Raw genomic sequence first — 19,220 nt, 5'->3', positions numbered from 1 at the left:
CTTGCCCTAAAACTTTAACCAGACGCCGACGCCGACGCGAGTAGTATTCTTCGAATAGTCGAGCTAAAAAATAATGAAATGTATTGTTTATAACAACAATTTTAAGTCATTCTATAAAAGTGGTTAGTATTTTTAAAAGAACAGAATTATAAAATAAAAAGTCTTAGAGTTGTTTGTAAAACTTGTATGCACCCTTATGGCAGCAAATTAGTCCTTTCGCATTAAATATACTCGCTCATGTTTTGGCACCAATTTTTTTTACCTGTTAATGCATCTGAAAACACTTTTTTACTCTTTGATACCGAAATTGCAGAAAAAATACACTTAAAAGAATAATAAATATTCTGGTTTTAGTGCAAACCCACCCCAGCACATTCTATGAAAAATTAGAAAAATTGACAACAAAACATCACCCTCAGTCACCTACAATGATTCATACACAAGAAGGAGGATAACTGAATAAATAAACGTTCAGCCTTTTGTTGAATCACTTGACTAACGCTTTTTTAAAATCATGGGCTTGTATACAATATATGAGCATAAATCAACATTTGTTGAAAGGTTCCAGCTTTAGGTTTCTTTTAACACTCCTAATGATTTGCCACACTTCATTCTATCATACGCAAAATAAATGCATTTTACAAGAACATAAGCCAGTCCCTTCAAGGTCATGACCAACATCCCTTCCAAGTTTGAGGATAGAAGGAATTGTTATTGACAAGTTCTAAATGTTACAGGAGTTGATGAGTTACAGCAGTAAATTTGTTTTAATGGATAATATAAAGTTAAGAATATTGGCAAAGCAAGTTATTCAGATATACAGATAGCTGCTTATAGGTCAATTATGTTACGAGTTATTTAAATTACAACTTCCAAGGGAAGTGGATGAAGAAACTGTTTTGCACAATGTTGCTGAGGACAATATTCAATTCAATACATCAGCATGCATATACATTAACATTGTTGTAAATTATCCCCACAAAAGTTATAGCATGATTAAGTTCAGCCCTTTTATTACTATACTGATGGGAAATAATGTGTAGACCAAAACAAAGAAAACACTCCCAACAAAAAAGCTCAAACATGGTACAAAACTATTTGTAATGAATTAACCACCGACACAAAGTCGAAAGTGTTTAGACGTTTTATTTGCATCCATATTTTACTCGTATAACGCTTTGAATACAAAAGAGAGACAAATGACTTACATATAGAAACATATGAATTAGCAAGGCAGAATAATATTAATATGTTAAACAAGTCATGAATCACATTTGACAGTGACTAGACGTTGTTGAACTAACAGTTCAAAATCAATACAACCTATTAATATTTCTCAACCTTGCTGACATAACTATCAGATGATGTAACATGTATTGCATAATACAACTGTATGGATTAGGGACATGATGATGTCCATGAGCATATAAGGTTCTGGAGATCAAAGGAAGATGACGTAAAACATGCTGGTGACCATGCCGTTGACCAAGGTCTGTTTAGGGATGCAGCCGATGCCATTGGCTTATATCTCTCCATATGTCATCTGCTAAAAAGACCTCCACATACATATACTTTATTTACCAATATGGTAAACTATTTTTTCTTCAATGATAACCCAGGCAAAAATGGAAGGCGACATCCCTCTCTCAATTGGCAAAGACCAACACCATGTAAACTGAATAACTTATGATATTGAAGAAAGCACATTAGTGGTAATTCAATTCAGAAATATTAAACAAGTTCTTTAAAACTGATTGTGAGCTTTAGTAGGTTTAATAATTTTCACATTGAATGACCACTCATGTGACATTCTAATTATATTATATATATACTAACTTGATGATTTACAGTACATAAATTGTAACTATATATCGCACACATTTCTATGAATAATTTTTTTTATTGCACCAAATTCATGATCACACTTTTTGAAAACATATGTTCAACATCTCAGACAGGTGTATATCTCAGACAGGAGTGGATCTCAGACAGGAGTAGATCTCAGACAGGAGTGGATCTCAGACGGGAGTGGATCTCAGACAGGTGTATATCTCAGACAGGAGTGGATCTCAGACAGGAGTGGATCTCAGACAGGTGTGGATCTCAGATAGGAGTGGTGTATATCTCAGACAGGAGTGGTGTATATCTCAGACAGGATTGGATATCAGACAGGAATATATCTCAGACAGGAGTATATCTCAGACAGGTGTATATCTCAGACAGGAGTATATCTCAGACAGGTGTATATCTCAGACAGGAGTATATCTCAGACAGGATTGGATATCAGACAGGTGTATATCTCAGGCAGGAGTGGATCTCAGACAGGAGTATCTCAGACAGGAGTATATCTCAGAAAGAGATATAATACAGGAGTAGATCTCAGACATTCATAATATTTGCTTTGCTTTAAATTACATGAAGTGCCTACTGAAATCAATCAAGTATTTGTGATGTATCCTTTGTTCAGAAAAAGGTACACCTTCATCTTATTTTCTATCATTGTCGTGTGCATACAACAAACCAGACAAGAAGTTAAAGAAGTCAAGTTAGGACATGGTTAAAAATGGTTCATATGTTCTGTTGAGCAATATTGCTTTAATCAAATTAAAGGGAATGGACAACTGTAAATTTACTCATAAACATTACCCAAACAACCATAATTATGACATCATATTCAGAAAAATATAAGAACTACTACTCTCATCTGGAATATGACCACATTTGAACACCTATTAGATGACCATAGAAACCAAAAATTGGCTTTTTAATTTCACCTCATATTTTGTTTGTTTCTAGTTGAAAAAAGAGTGGAAGTTTACTTTACAGAAAAAAATATATTGGATATCTCGATAGATCAGGAATGTATCTTGAAATCTACTCCCCTACATGTATACACAATTTATACATTACATGAACTTTCGTAATAAATTCAGCTTTCAATTCAATACTGGTATACCTAAAGTTATCAACATCATGAGTCTTCAGTCTTCATACTGCAAACTGTTACGTAAAGATAAGAATGAATCAGTTATCTGAACAAATAGCCCCCCCCCCCTTCCAAAAAAACAAACCCAATGATACCAATGACAAGTTGACTAGTATGGGGCAATATACAACATTTACATTTAAACAAACAATTAATGAACAAATAATGAACACAAACATGAACAACTTAAATCTGAAACATCAAGATAACTATCTAATAGTGAAATCAAATGATGTATAAAATTATAAATTACAATTAACAAAATCAATGGTGCACCAATATGTAGCCACAAAATACCATCACACTGATAAAGATATGACAAAACCACAGGAATATCGTAATGGAACAGCTCCTATGTATAGTAATGCTCTTATAGTGATATGTCAATTATACTTTCTGTCATAGAATAGGTATATACAACCAGAGGTTAGGTACATTGGCAGAAACAAAACTGGTTGACATTATTTACACAAATGTACAACTATAACTCACGTTTTATCACTACAAATACTTCACATGATAATCAATACCTTGACAAAAAACTCATAAGCCAAGAAACAAAAAATAAATATTTCAAGAATTTACAGTTAACCCAAAATAATATCAAAATCTTTTCAAAGGAAATACATAAAAAAATCAAAAGAAAAACATTATTTTCAGGTATTAATTCATAAAATTGTTTTTCAGAAGAAATACATGGATAAATTGTTCATAACAAAGCCTACCGTATCTATTGAAAATTATTACATGTGGTGAAAAAAACATGCCACATGTCTTTTGTTCTTTTCCAAATCAATTATTCTTAAAAAAAGAAAAAAGGAGACTTTATGCATAACTTTACAGGCATTACACAGAAAATGGCACTCTTATCAACCAGCGTACCACAAATGGGCGGAATATCATGATTTTCAAGCGATTACAAAGCAAGTGTTAGAAATAAATCTTAAAAATATATTGTTTGTTTCAAAATATGTTGCATTACAACCCAAAATGAAAGAATCCAAAAATCTATTGAACGATACGATAATTGATAAGATGGCTCCAAGCTCCAAAATGCTCATAATTGTATCTGCTATGCTGTTATAAAGTTGGAAGGTCCATGGGAGAATCGCTTGTAACCAAGGTAACAGAGGCCCCCAATACCCGCCATGATACCCGTCACCACTACTGCCTTTCCGATCAGTCGCATTGATGACCCAAACACTGCACCCTAGAAAACAAAGGTATGGTGACATATAGAATATAATTGAATGCCTGTAAGCCTGACATCATCTTCTAATGTTTGTTGATACAATAAGTTTTGAATTTAATTTATTATAAATAAAAAAATAAACAAGTTATTTCTGTCTCATTGTTATAATAAACCTGATATGCTGACATAACCAAAGATAACATAATTATTGAAGTATACCATGCTGTATAAACTGTGTACCAAAAATCAATAATGGTCTCCCAGAAAAAATATGTTTCATATCATAATAAAAGATTAGGAAGTTAATATATCTATCTATGCCACATTGAATGATAAATGTTCAATTCTTACCCATCCTCCATTTCTCTGTACCCATGAACAGATGTGCTTAGTTATGAATTCCAGGGACCAACGTACAAACTTCTGGCACAGATCAAGGTGAGTGTGTCTCAAAGCAGCGATGGCGATATCAGCACAGAAGCAGAACAGGACAACGATTCGGTGTTGAGTGATCCCACCCTCTAGCAACACCGACAGCAGGTCTCCGAACTGTTCCTGTGTCACAGAGTCTATGTCATTCCCTGATGAGATCTGAAACACAATATTATCATCAAATACACAAGAGTCACCGCCAGCATTATAAACCTTTGTTCCAGAAGTGATCAAATTTAAGCCAGCAAAATTAAAGGTGAACCTGTAGCATACGGAACAACATGTGTTTTGTCTAACACTTAATGAAGTTACATGCACACATTTGGCAAAAAAATGTCAGCAACTTTAATTAAAGCCTAATTCTCTGTTTTTATTAGTTTATACTTTAATATTTACAAATAAATAAATAAATTAATGGTTGCATTAGGCCTCTCCAAAACTTTTTATTAACATTTTGACTGATGGCGAAATATGTTGATATAAAAGATAATTTTGTTCAAAAGTATGTTCAACTAACGAACAGAACAACTTTTTACAACTTTTGTTTCAATTTTGACAAATTCTGCCACATTTATTTGTGTTTATAAGTTCCATGAAACTCTATGCAATTACCAACCCAAGTCCCTTGTGCAGTGGCAAAGGTCTCTGAATGCAAAACAAGAGAAACAAGGTTCTCAAAAAAAATCTTATTTTCTATTGTGTCATTAATTAAAACAAGAGCTGTCACAGTATGTGACGAATGCCCCCGAATGTGACATTGACCTATGAACAAGGTCAGTACATGAAAAGTTGATCTTGCCTTTACGTGTCAAATACATATGGCAAGTTATTTTAAATTGCCTCTGAACATAAAAAAATACCACCCATACTTGACAACCTACACTGTTATGTCCTTATATTCAGAATTCCCTTGTGAATAAACACTTAGTGTATCTTTCACCTTAGAGGTAGGGACATGGGTCTTGCACACGACACGTCCTCTTGGTATGTGGAACACATGTAGCAAGTGATTTAAAAATCTGTCCATACAAGGGAAAGTTACAGCCCGGACACGACAACCTATACTCTATGTCCTTATATGCAGCACTCCATTATGAATAAACACTAAGTGTGACCTTGACCTTTGAGGCAGGGACACGGGTCTTGCACGCGACACGTCGTCTTGGTATGTGGAACACATGTGGCAAGTTATTTTAAAATCTGTCCATACAAGGGAAAGTTACAGCCCAGACACGACAACCTATACTCTATGTCCTTATATGCAGCACTCCATTGTGAATAAACACTAAGTGTGACCTTGACCTTTGAGATAGGGACACAATTCTTGCACGCGACACGTCGTCTTGGTATGTGGAACACATTTGGCAAGTTATTTTAAAATCTGTCCATACAAGGGAAAATTACAGCCCGGACACGACAACCTATACTCTATGTCCTTATATGCAGCACTCCATTGTGAATAAAAACTAAGTGTGACCTTGACCTTTGAGGTAGGGACACGGGTCTTGCAGGTGACACGTCGTCTTGGTATGTGGAACACATGTGGCAAGTTATTTTAAAATCTGTCCATACAAGGGAAAGTTACAGCCCAGACACGACAACCTATACTCTATGTCCTTATATGCAGCACTCCATTGTGAATAAACAATAAGTGTGACCTTGACCTTTGAGGTAGGGACACGGGTCTTGCAGGTGACACGTCGTCTTGGTATGTGGAACACATGTGGCAAGTTATTTTAAAATCTGTCCATACAAGAGAAAGTTACAGAGCCGGCCGGACGGACGGACAGACGGACGGACGGTGCGATTTTAATATGCCCACCTTCGGGGGCATAAAAACAAAAATATGAAAACCTATAACTTTGATCTGGAGTTTTGGAAAAAACTAACAAAAACTTTTTGATTACATTTAACTTGCAGCTAATGGACCTTTCATAAAGCCATATAATTCTGACCAAACAGTAGTATATTTTCTATGACTCAATCTCCGTGAATAGGCCATTTAAGAGGCTAATTAATGTCATGAACATTTGAATGATGATATCAGTTAAGGTGTATGAAGCGCTGGCTGGTTACATAAGCAGAATATTTCCTTTATCAGTTAAATAGGCTCATAACAGTAAATACAAAAGAATGGATCGATATCAAGGAAGTTAAAACCATGAATAATGAAAACCTGCAAGGTTTCCCAACAATGAATGAGATAAGCACCCAATACAGCTTCTATTTATAATGATTATTTCAATTTTAGAACAGTTATGTTATATTGAATACGTAGATCAATTTAAATGCTGGGGAGTTTAAGTCGCAATAAGTAATAATGGTTGGCCATCTCATGGCCAGAGATAATTAAGGGTGCAATGAGACCAATTTATTCACGAAATGATGCCTTGAATGAGGAACTGTCCCAAGATCATGGAGTGAGATTTATTGGATGCAAATATAATGAAATTTACTGGTATTGGGTCTGAAGTTAAGGATAGGCTTAAAATAATGAGGCATCATGTCATTAGATCAGATAGCATGAAACTATTATAAAATAATGGTAAATGGTGTAAGATGATGAGGCAAATGTTGTGACATTATTTGAATGGGATATATGATATACGGTCCATATTACGTCAATACGACAGTTAAAAACAAAGCAACAATGTGTTTATAAAATTTGTAAAGTTACATAATTATGATATCATCACAGTATTGATTCATTTCCTACAAATCGATCACATTTATTCACCTCGAGTGCACGCTGTTGGACTTGCTGTCTCTCCCGGCTCTCAGCAAACTGGTCAGCAAGCCCCCGCAACACCTGACCCGCACGAGCCCATTCTGGGTTCTTGTATCCTTGTGGTGTGCTGAAAAAAACACAAGCCAACTTCTGTTTAGCATTAGATAAATCAGGCGTATGTGGTTTGATTCTAATACCTGAAAAATGCAATTTAAGAGTAATATACATGTATATAAATACAAGTAAATAATTTTTAATGTAAAATGCACAGTAGTTGACCATTTTTGCAATATGTAACATACAGTGTCACAATTTTTTGTTCTCCCTTCAACTAAAGCATTTCTTATCCACCTTCACTATATGTGATACCAATGTTTATGGCCAATATATCTTTAATTAGAGCTGTCACAGGAGGGAAAAATACCTCCACATGCCATCTCGACAAGGAAAGGGTAAGTATTTCTTGAGAAGGAGCCGTAACTCTCTAACATTAGTGGTTAAAACTTAACCTGTATTAAATACTGTCAAACCAGCGTACCAAAATATATATTTTTTTTAAATCAGATAACCCTTTAATGAGTTATTGTCCCGACAAGACTAACCAACGAAACCAAACGACTGACAAATTCACTCCAGTTGGATGGTCGGTTGGTTTAAGAACGTTGATTACATACAGTCTACACTATGTTTACTCTGAATTTATTATTAACCTTGAAGTATTACAAAAACAACAAAAATCTTTAATGCATTGGCGATATTCATCACAACAACATAAGCAGCATGCAAATGGGTAAACGTGTGAGGGTATCGTTTATGATATGATAACTAAATAAAACTAATAATATTGAAAATCTAGGCAGGGACAATGTTATTACATTTATATGACATTATAAAGATTCAAATTAATAAAACATAGATCTAAAGATTTAGTAAAAAGAAAATGTCAGTTAATAGTAAAAGAAAAAAATGGCCTAATTTTCTTTGTTTGCTTTCTTACTTTAAGCATTTTGTATCTAATTTTTAAGAAACTCACTAACAATGTGCCAGTTGTTCAGAACTTTGATAAAGTTGAGAATGTTTCAAATCTTGACCTTTCTGGAAATTTATTGGATACACTAGTGTGTATAACACGATTCAAGACAACTTTTTCAGCTGTACTTGTTTAATCCAAATCTATGCGTACATAATCATATATATCAAATTTAAAAATTAACAACGATGTTGTTAATCACGTTGTTAACTTTAACAAAGATCTGAACAATCAGCCCAATGTTTATAGGAAAATAGGTTTGCTCAATCTTGTTGTCTATGTGCATGGCCCATTCAGCAGGCAAAATAAGTCGATTGGACACATATCTGCTTAAATATTGATTTATTATGGTTCCATTGTTGAAAAATAGCCCTAGTAGCAAAAGAAGCATTAAAAATTTAAGCCAGTTATTTGCCTTGCCATAATATGTGCTTCTGTAAACATGTGAACCAAGTTTCATTTGAAAATGTTGAATGGTTTTATAGCTATGGCCAAGGTGAAAGTTTTGGCCCTAAAGACACAGCTGGTGACGCAGACAATGATGACGACAATACCAAGGCTAGGGATGACAAAAATGATAACTAAATACAGCTATTTGGAACTGTTAAAATACTTAAAAATAGGCAAAACAAGTCATTTAACACAAAAGGAAATATCTATACAATTGCCCCAATATACACAATTTATTGTTCCATATCACAAGTTGTTGATGATATTGTACATTCCTACACAATATTTTTTTTTTTCATCATATACCAGTATGTTGTAAATCAAAAACATACTACAGGCAAGATTCATGCTCATCTTATTTCAACACATTCTGTGAATTAGTAGTTGACTTACGTACACTTAACTTGAGTAATTTGGAAGTACAAAACCATAATCTTGAGCAATCTTACCAGAGTGTAAGTTTTTCTCGTATTTCCTCCGGTGTGGAAATTTTCTCCTCGCTATCCTTTATGATCTGATCAACGATGAAATTTCCAAATAGGACCTCCCCCTCCTTCTGCGTCTCCTCCTCACTTGCAGTAGATCCCAACTCATTTCTGAAGAATGGGTTTTTATTGTGGTCATTTTCCAGTATCAGGTTTGAAAGATCACCAGCTGACTCTCTTCTTTCCCGCAAGCTTAATTTTCTCCTTGCCCTTTGCTGATCTCTCGTTGAGCTCAGTGAAGAAGTCATCACGTTTTTGGAGTGTTTTGTTGTCTTAATTTCAATATGTTCATCACCTTGTCATAACTCAAGTACATTTCATCCCATGCCTTGGCTATTTTCTGTCTTTGTCTGCAACAATTGAGATATATATCCAGTTTTATAATGAGATGAAGGCTGTTTTAGACACACAGCACCAGAAATATTATCACAGTTTACCAACTTTACAGTAGTGACACTGTTATATTTATAATATACTATGATGAGCACTTAAATAAGTCATAAATGTGACATAATGGCATGCTTGTTAACATACAGTACTGTACATGTACCTCACCTGAACATTGTATTTGGATTGCTGATTAAATGTCATGTACATGTAGTTTTTTATACTTTCATACAAATTCAGTTAATTAACTCAGAAAAGACCCAATTAAATCAGCAACAGTACACCTTTTAAAAGATTTGGAAAACTGAACAAATCATAAAAATCCCCGAAGAAAAAACAGTCACTTTGTATATTTATATATATTGTATCATTTAACAAACTTTTTTACATTGGTAAAACATTAAAGTCGATAAGAAATCATTAGATCATCTTCTATAAGTATACACTCAGAACTGCAGAATGTAAACAGTCACGTTCAACACTACAATTGAATCATTACAATATTGGAGAAAAATAACTTGAAAATGAAACCAACCTTTGTCGGTCCTCCTTTTATGGAAAACCCCAAACTATAATTAGAATACGATCATGGAGACTGTCTTAAAATAATATTACGGCTACACACAACCCATATTTATTTAATATCGTACGCTGTGACCTCCCTTGTTTCATTATAAATGTATGGTCATAAGAAGAGCATCTGACATGTAAACATTATTATAAACATAAACTGTGTGATCATAGAGTTTCATAATGAAACTGACAAAAACATTAGTAAAAATAAAAACATAGCATATAATTATATTTGCTAAATCTTTATCCAATTGATAACCGGAAGTAAAATTTTGAAACAAAATAACTTCACATGCTGAAACGTTCATGGTGAGCCAAAAAGTTAAACGGTTTTAAGAATTGCACGAATCTGCTTTTTGCACTGAAAGATTAAAAGTTATGTTAGTACGCCATATTAAACATTATATTTTTTTATAAGGAATTCATCATCAAAAAGCAAAAGGCAAGTACTCTTTGACAAAGTATTATCATTATTTCCACGGTTTGAATAAAATCCATTGATTCTATCTACCCAACTACATTGTAGATGCTGGAAACATTTTAATTTTACGAATTTTCTTTAAAAAATCACCATCAAAATCGGGTTGAGCAGTACTGTTAGCAACCAACGATTTAAGACTACTATAGTGTACTTTGATATGATTATACGTATCTTCCACGGCCAAGAGTGTAAGATTATAAGTATCTTCCATGACCGAGAGTGTAAGATCTCCCACCTCAGTTAAACAAAATTATGTAAAAATGTATTTTTTGGCTGGAACTCTTTTGTGCTTAGTGAAAGTAATTGCGTACGGATATGCGATAATTCGTGGTTGTCATGGATATTCGCGCAGTGATTCAGAGTATGTAAATGGTCTGATCGGTTTTTAAATAGTTCTAAGAAGAGTGAAGCATTATTTCTTGAAAGGTGCGTGAAAACTGTTTTCTGGTGACATTTGAAGCGAGAAATAATTAACTAGCGTTCTAAATATTGCCACAAGACAAGGTTTCCATGATGCGCTACAGACGACAGTCTTCAACATGGGAGGTAATTACAATGTGGTGACCATTAAAAGAAGTTCCATACGGCCATTTTATCTTCGCCCGTGGGCAAGATAAGAATTTCTAGCATGGTTAAATTAATGGATCTACTTATCTGAGGTGGGAGAAAATAATTTCTAGCATTGTTAATTTAATGGATCTAAAGGGTGTTTTGCGGAAACGAGGCTTACTTTTTCTCCCACCTCAGTTAAACAAAATTAAGTAAAAATGTATTTTTGCTGGAACCCTTTTGTGCGTAGTGAAAATAAATGCGTATGGATATGTGAGAATTCGTGGTTGTCTTGGATACGCGCGCAGTGATTCAGATTATGTTAATAGTGAAATCGGTAATTAAATAGTTCTGAGGAGAGTGAAGCATTATTCCTTTTAAGGTGCATGAAAACGTTTTTATGGTGACATTTGAAGCGAGAAATAATTACTAAGCATTCTAAATATTGCTACAAGACAAGGTTTCTATGATGCTACAGTCTTCAACAAGGGAGGTAATTACAATGTGATGACGTTTAAAAAGGAGTTCCATACGGGCGTTTTATCTTTACCCGTGGGCAAAATAAGAATTTCTAGCATGGTTAAATTTTTGGATCTTCTTATCTGAGGTGGGAGAATAATAATATATGTCATGTGTTCCCGTTCCGGATAGAAAAATCTGACCCGATGGCACCTGCGTTGTCAGGTAACGAGGCTTGCCGAGTTACTAGCTGGCTTCTCAGCGTGCCCGAGGGTCGGATTTTCCTATCCGAAACGGACACACATGGTAGATATTTTTTCTAGCATACCTTGAATTACATTTTTTGTGAAGAAAATACATAAAAAGTTGCATTTTTGTACATTTCACCAAAAAGCACTTGCGATAATGTTGACTGACGTCATGACGCGCAGTAATTTGTATTCACTGCATACGTCAATAAGTTCCTTCGAGATCACGTCTTTTAAGGGTTATTTTGTTTTGTTATGAAGATATATTTTGCAAAGTTAATATTTATGGAACACATTTATTGAAATCTCATAATTATGGTTACATAAAGTATATAATAAAAGAAATAAAAAGTATTACGTCACAGCGCGTGACTCATCTGGCATGGGGGGTGCCAGCTGGAATTTTCCAGCACGGCTGACGTCACCGGAAATGCCTATAAACGGTGTGTTAGAAATTATGATTACCATTAACAAATTTAGAGGACGTTTTCCCTAATTTATGATATCTGAAACCCTATTTCAGAAGTTTTTCCGTCATAAGTATGCGAGAGTTGACTTTTTTACATTTGCGCATATTTTAGCGAATCTTATCAACTGTGCAATAAAAGCACCATATGATGAACTAAGAACATCTCCATCTAAGAAGGGTTATTAATTTTTTTTTAAATTTAAATCATCTTGTTTATCATTAAGATTGATATTCAATTTATCTTCCCTAACTTCGAGTTGCAGGATGCTTTTAGATTGGATGTATAAGCTTTAGTAAATTGCAATTGTAAAGGGTATATCGAGTTAATATTATCTGCAAATACAGGATTATTCATCTTGATATATCGTCAATATATCTAAAAGTATTATTGAATTTATCAACAAGGACAAGCTCTCCAGACTTAGATATTTTCAACATATAAAAAGCGGTCTGCAAGTAAAGGTGCACAGTTAGCACCGGCTGGAATGCCTATTGTTTGCTTATATAAACATTTACCGAATTTTAGAAAAGAATTATTCAGTACAAAAGTTCATACTTCAATGACATCTGTGCATGTCCAATAGATATATTTATCTGAGCGTTCATTGGTAAAAAAACTTCGTTTATCATTAACTGCCATATAAGAAGTTTACTCACTAGCAAAAGTTTTTTTCGATAAGAGAAGTCAATTTGTTTGTAACTAAATACTGTGGAATAGGTGTATAAAGCGTTGAAAAGTCATAAGTATTAAGCATTAAGACCTTATAATTGTATCGTCTTCTTTCAAACATCATTAAACCACGTTGATGTTACCATGAAGGCATAAACACTGAACAAGCAGTTCTCTTCAGTATTTACCAATGAGGGTGATACGTCGCTACCTAAACTCGGAAAATCCCCTTATCCGGATATCCCGTTTATCCAAGTTACCATTGATGGCGACCTGAAACTGCTTCAGGGTCTCAACCCCCACAAAGCCACCAGACATGACTCTTAAAGCTCAGTAGCAAAATGTTAAAACATAAACCCGGTTTAATGGCACTGGGTAAACGCCAAAGACATAGAACATAAAATCACAAACAAGAAACATGAAAGAACAGCACAAAACTCCATAAACAGCACAGTGCATACATACTATATATAAAAAAACTAGGTATGTTTATCAAGAATTGTTAGGTACCGCCTTGGAACGGTCAGTAAAATGTAAATTTACTGGGGGTTTAAACCAGTTTGTGTGCACAACCTCACTCTTATCCCAACAAGTCTCATTAGAACAAAGCAAAGAACTAGATGATTGTAAAGTAACAAAGGTCTCACCTAACTTCAAGAAGGGGATAAGAGCAAACCATCAAACTACAAACCAAAGTCCCTTACTTAAGTGGCCTGCAAGCTCCCCGAGCACATCATCCAGAGTAACTTGATGCATCTCTTGGACTGCCAAGACATCATCAGCCAATGCCATCTTGGCTTCATGAAACAGTGGTGCTGTGAGTCCAAACTGATCATGACAGTCAACGACCTCGCAACAAGCCTCGACAGCTCTCAAAAGGCAGACGCCACCTCAAAAGTGTTCGACAAGGTGCACCACACGCGCCTTGCCTAGAAGCCGAAGACTATGGTGTCCAAGGAAAGGTATTTGACTGGATCAACAGATTTTTACGAAACCGAAGTCAGCGGTTCTTCCTTGACGGGTTTTTGGTCCTCTCCTGTTCATGGTGTATATCAATGACCATCCTTGTCCAGTCTCCCACTAGACTGTTTGCCAATGACTCACCGATGTACAGGATAATCAAGACAGCTGCAGATGCCAGACCCTACAGGACGAACTTGACAAACTACAGGAATGGGAAAAGAAGTGACTAATGGAGTTCAACCCTGACAAGTGTGGGGTCCTCCATATATCTAACAAGTGGAAGAACATAACCGCCGAATACACCATACATGGCAAACAGGTGATCAAGTCTAAAACAATAAAAATCTCGGACCTGTACTAACTAACAATTTGTCCTGGAATGTCCATACCGATATAAAAACCAAAAAGGAAAATACCGCCACAGCCTTCCTCAGCCGCAACTTAATATAATGCCCAAGAGCCACAAAACAGGCCTACAAGACCTCCAACAGGCCAATAAGTTAAATGTGCTGCCACTCTACGGGACCCCTACACATAAGCTAACATCAACAAAGTTGGAGCGTGCAACACATAGCTGCCAGATTCGTGTCTGGGAATTACTAACGCAAAAGCAGCGTCACCGCAATGCTCAACATATGATTGGATAGCCTACGGGTACGGAGGATCGAGGCTAAAGATGTCATGCTCTATAAGGTATAAAACAAACTAGTTGCTGTAGCCAGCCAAGGCTTACATTCACAGGGTGTTTCAACTAGATGCCACTCGATAAGGTACATAACCTCCAACTGCAGGATATTTGTACCGAAGGAGTCGTTTTTCCCTTCCACGATTGTTCTATGGAACCGCCTCCCTCAGAGCCTCGTCACGGCCGCCAAAGTTAGTAATGCAGCTGCACTGGTGTAATTACATATGCACTTTAATCATCCTGACTAAAAACAAATTGTTTAATGCTTTCTTTTTTTATTTAAACTGAACATGTTGCTCTGTTTAAACGATTATATGGGTGTGAAATATTTTCCATTTTGTTGAGCGTAAAGCATCGAAAAGCCCCCGGTGGAAAAAGATGACGCAGCCTGGTACAATTTCAATATTGCTGATCAAGAGAAAAAAAATGAGTTCTCCTTTGTCAAAGATTGTTTGCACACAAACTATCATTAGCATATATACCAAGTAATCCTCTGTTACAGTGCATTTAGTCGGACACGAAATATTTATTCCAGGCTTTCCTTTTTCTTAGTTCTCCAACGCGTCACTTATTGGTGAGAATCTCGATTCAAAAGGAAGGTCACAATCAATTTTGATGCAAGCACATTATTTAAATATTATTCATTTTATATGTAAACTTCTGACTGTGTGAAAAGCGAGATCCATATAACTTGATACAGATTTCCTCCAAATATCATTGAACACTATAAAAGGTAAAGGAGAAATTAGATTGTTACATTTCAGCTATAACCGTAGATTACACGTCTTCTGGTAGAACGTTATTTCAGTTCAATTGAGTAAATTGAATTGCACTTATAACCGTATCTGGTTAAGAATTCCAAAACGTCCAAAATCTCAGAAGAATATTGCCTGATGTTCATCTTGGTTTTGACTTTAGCGGTCTTTGCTGGTTACCTCTTGTGCAAGAGTTTTCACGCAATTTCAAACGTTTGTTTTAGTAACAATAAGAATGCTTGTTGAATAACTCAGATACACTTGAACCAAATCACCTCTAGTTCGTGTGTAGCTTAAAGTTGGTAAATTCATGGTTCTATATCTGCCCTCGTATGACAGGTTTGACAAACCTCACAACATTTTGTTGTTCTTCTCTGTACAGTAGTTACATTTGTTTCAATGTGAGGACTCCATATTAAATGGGTATACTTATACAACAAATTTCAATCCAATTCACGTTTAAGCTGCTAAATCCATAATATTTCAGTTTATGTAATAGACGTCTTGGAGACACTTTGTCGAACGTATTCATATGGTTAAACTATATGCGTATCAACATTTTTACCATTATTAAGGATTTCAGTACAACTGTCTTAAACTGTAGAACTGTATACCGGCCGGACATAAATTCAAATTGTTTTCACTGAATAAGTCTTTCATTTAATCCTTTATGTTTTCTCTTACTATCTGCCCCAATAAGACTAAAAGGCTTATTACTTTAAAAAAAATACCTGCATACGTTTTATCGGCTGTAACGTTCGCCGTCTACCAATCTTAAGATAGTTCATCGTGTTTTAATTGTTTTTCGAATAATATGTATTACCGGTTCTCAACATACTTCTCATTTCTCTTAACACTCTTGGCCTGATGCAATCTGGACCAGACAATAATCATACACATGTAGGTGTGTGTTGCGTTGAAGGAATTTTTGTTTTCTATGATAAATATTTTTAACTCTATTAACCGTTAGGGATTGGCCCCATTACTGATAAAAGAATAACATCGGCCCGTTTGAAAAATGAACAATGGGGGGGTTAATTTTCAAACGAGTCAACGTATATATATATGTTACAGTAAGATTGTGAAACCAGGGATTTCATGAGATCCCTGAAAATTTCAGTAATTTCACGAAATTACTGTTTCACTCAGGGATTTCATGAAATCCCTGAAAATTCCAGTTATTTCATGAAATCCCTGAAATATGGGCAGGGATTTTACACTATCTTACTGGCTGATTTCAGTAAATCTGTGTAATTCTGTTTTAGTTAACTTACTATACAGTTGTTGATTTTTTCTGATTATTACATCACTCATTAGCACAAACAGTGTCAGGAAGTCACTTCTACTGATGTGCACTACCAGGAAAAAGGTGTTGGTCAGGACAATAGGGGTTGTCTGTCTGACCATATGTCAATTATTTCCAGTCACACCAGGTCAATAGGTGTGAGCCTGGCAAATGGCTTCTTCACCGAAGGCCTGTCCTATTAAAAAGGCATCCCATCCCGGTTCAGCCCATTCAGTATAGATTTACTTTCATGCAAGATGTCTTCTGATAGTATGGAAGACGTTTTCAGGCAAGAGTTGTTCAAAAGATATGAAGTATGTCAGAAGTATCTGACTCCAAAGACAGAATATTACAGAATTATAGAAAGCTTGAAATCGGCATCTACCAATAATCACACAAAGATCAGGAGCAGCTACTATCTGTTATCCAAGTAAGTAGATTCATTTAAGTAATTTAAATATGTCTGTTTTTCCAAATGCTCAGAAAAGTTGGAAAAGAGATGACCAGGAACGAGTGTACCACAAAATCCCCTAGCTCATAATCCCCTAGGTCCAAAAATGGCTAGGTAGTCAAAATCTCCTAGGTGTAAAATACAGCATACTCAAAATCCCCTCGAAGAATAATAGTAGAATTTTCTATATATATGTCTTTATAAAATTAATGTAGAATATAAACAGCTATCATTACTAGATGATAGATAGACAGATAAATAGAGAGGGAGAGAGAGATGATGTATAAAACACGTTTTTTGTTTAATTGAATAATTAAATAGGTGATACCCAATAAGTGATGTTATTAAATTTTGTTAAGTTTTTTTTTTGTCACTTTTAGATAATAGGTTAATCATTACAGTGTTTCTCCTTTAATCTATGGAATATATTTTAAATATTCCTCTCATTGTACGTATTAATTGGATGTATCTGACAGTTAGGTATTATTTTAACACCTATTTATTTTCGTTAATTGTTTTGTTAAATGATCTGAGTCATTACCGCTATGAAAACGATACGAGTTACTTAAATGTTATTAATATAGTAATTAACCGCATTTCAGGTATGAGATTCTCCAGTGTGGTGATGTGGAGAAACTGATAAAGAAGCGTACACATCCAGAGGAGTCGCCTCTTTACTATGTTACTATTGAGGACACATTTGATGTTATCAAGCGTGCCCGCATTGCTACTGGTCATGGTGGTCGTGATCGCATGATCAAGGAACTACAACGAAAATATGCGAACATCACTACCAAGGCTCTAGAGCACTTCAAGTCACATTGTGCGGAGTGTCAGAAAAAGAGGAAGCGTCCAATGACCAAGGGTATAGTGGTGCGACCTATTCTGACCAAGGAGTTTGCATGTAGAGGCCAGGTTGATTTAATAGACATGCAGGCTATTGCACACTCCAACTACAAGTGGATCATGGTTTACCAGGACCACCTGAACAAATTTTGTGTCATCCGACCACTCACCACCAAGCGTGCCTCAGAGGTTGCCTTCCAGCTCATGGACATATTCCGCCTCATGGGAGCTCCTGTCATTCTCCGGAGTGACAATGGTTCAGAGTTTACATCCCATGTGATCACAGAGCTGAAGGAGGTGTGGCCAACCCTTAAGCTTGTACATGGCAAACCCCGTCATCCACATATACAAGGTTCTGTATAACGTGCAAATGGAGACATCAAGGACATGTTAGTGGCATGGATGGCAGACAATGAAACACAGGACTGGGCTACAGGCATCAAGTTTGTACAATTCCAGAAGAACTCAGCACATCACTCGGGGATTAAGTGTTCGCCATACTCGGCCATGTTTGGGTGTGAAGCTCGAGTGGGCTTAACCTCTTCAGCACTACCCACAGAAGTGATCTACAGGATGGAGAGTGAGGATGATCTTCTGGCTGCTTTCTCGTGTAGCACACCTCATACACAAGAAGCTGACATCATACAAGTTATCTCAAGCAGCACAACTCCTTCTCATGAAACTGACAGCATCACAGCCTCATCAAACAGCCCAGCTTCTTCTCATGAAACTGACAGCATACCAGCCTCCTCAAGCAGCCCAACATCTCCACATGAAACTGACAGTATACCAGCCGACCATTCCCAGATATCCCCATCAGTCACCACCACACCAATCTTGAAAGACCACACTATCCAGATCAGGAAGCGTAGAGCTGAAGCCTATACAGCACTACTATCTCAGGCAGAGAGGATGGTGAAACGCAGCCGTGTGGATCTCAAAACCGGTGTGCCTGGGGATAATGTGGCTGTTCCTATACCGGCAGTAGATCGTGGCAGAGGGGATCCTCGTAACATTCTTGGTGTCATCGTCAACAGAGACGTCGACACTGACCAGTACAAGATTGCTGTAAAGGCGGGTGTTTTAAAGGGACAAT

At 35.9% G+C, this 19,220-nt stretch overlaps 2 protein-coding genes across 4 annotated transcripts; one reads left to right on the top strand and one right to left on the bottom strand.

Moving 5' to 3' along the window:
* Nucleotides 1-1,126: 1,126 nt before the first annotated feature.
* Nucleotides 1,127-10,296, bottom strand: LOC128229095 (apoptosis regulator BAX-like). Of its 3 annotated transcripts, none has more exons than XM_052940758.1 (5): nt 10,226-10,296; nt 9,268-9,653; nt 7,348-7,465; nt 4,530-4,769; nt 1,127-4,196 (listed from the first exon to the last, which is right to left on the bottom strand). In XM_052940758.1, exons 2-5 carry the CDS (start codon nt 9,549-9,551, stop codon nt 4,059-4,061), a joined length of 780 nt encoding a protein of 259 aa, XP_052796718.1. In that variant the 5' UTR covers nt 9,552-9,653; nt 10,226-10,296; the 3' UTR covers nt 1,127-4,058. The 3 variants fall into 3 exon arrangements, with proteins under 3 accessions (XP_052796718.1, XP_052796719.1, XP_052796717.1); XM_052940759.1 differs by lacking the exon at nt 10,226-10,296 and adding an exon at nt 10,079-10,100; XM_052940757.1 differs by lacking the exon at nt 10,226-10,296 and adding an exon at nt 9,859-10,044.
* Nucleotides 10,297-13,973: 3,677 nt separating this feature from the next.
* On the top strand, nt 13,974-18,487 carry LOC128226379 (KRAB-A domain-containing protein 2-like). The gene is made up of 4 exons (XM_052936256.1): nt 13,974-14,048; nt 14,213-14,324; nt 14,894-14,978; nt 17,881-18,487. The coding sequence occupies exons 1-4, from the start codon at nt 13,974-13,976 to the stop codon at nt 18,485-18,487; spliced, it is 879 nt and encodes a 292-aa protein (XP_052792216.1).
* The last annotated feature ends 733 nt before the right edge of the window (nt 18,488-19,220 follow it).

The sequence above is a fragment of the Mya arenaria genome, chromosome 3, assembly GCF_026914265.1.
Source record: "Mya arenaria isolate MELC-2E11 chromosome 3, ASM2691426v1".
Classification (NCBI taxonomy): Eukaryota; Metazoa; Mollusca; class Bivalvia; order Myida; family Myidae; genus Mya; species Mya arenaria.
The sequence above is the reverse complement of the archived record's forward strand: the minus strand, read 5'-3'. Positions and strand labels throughout refer to the sequence as shown.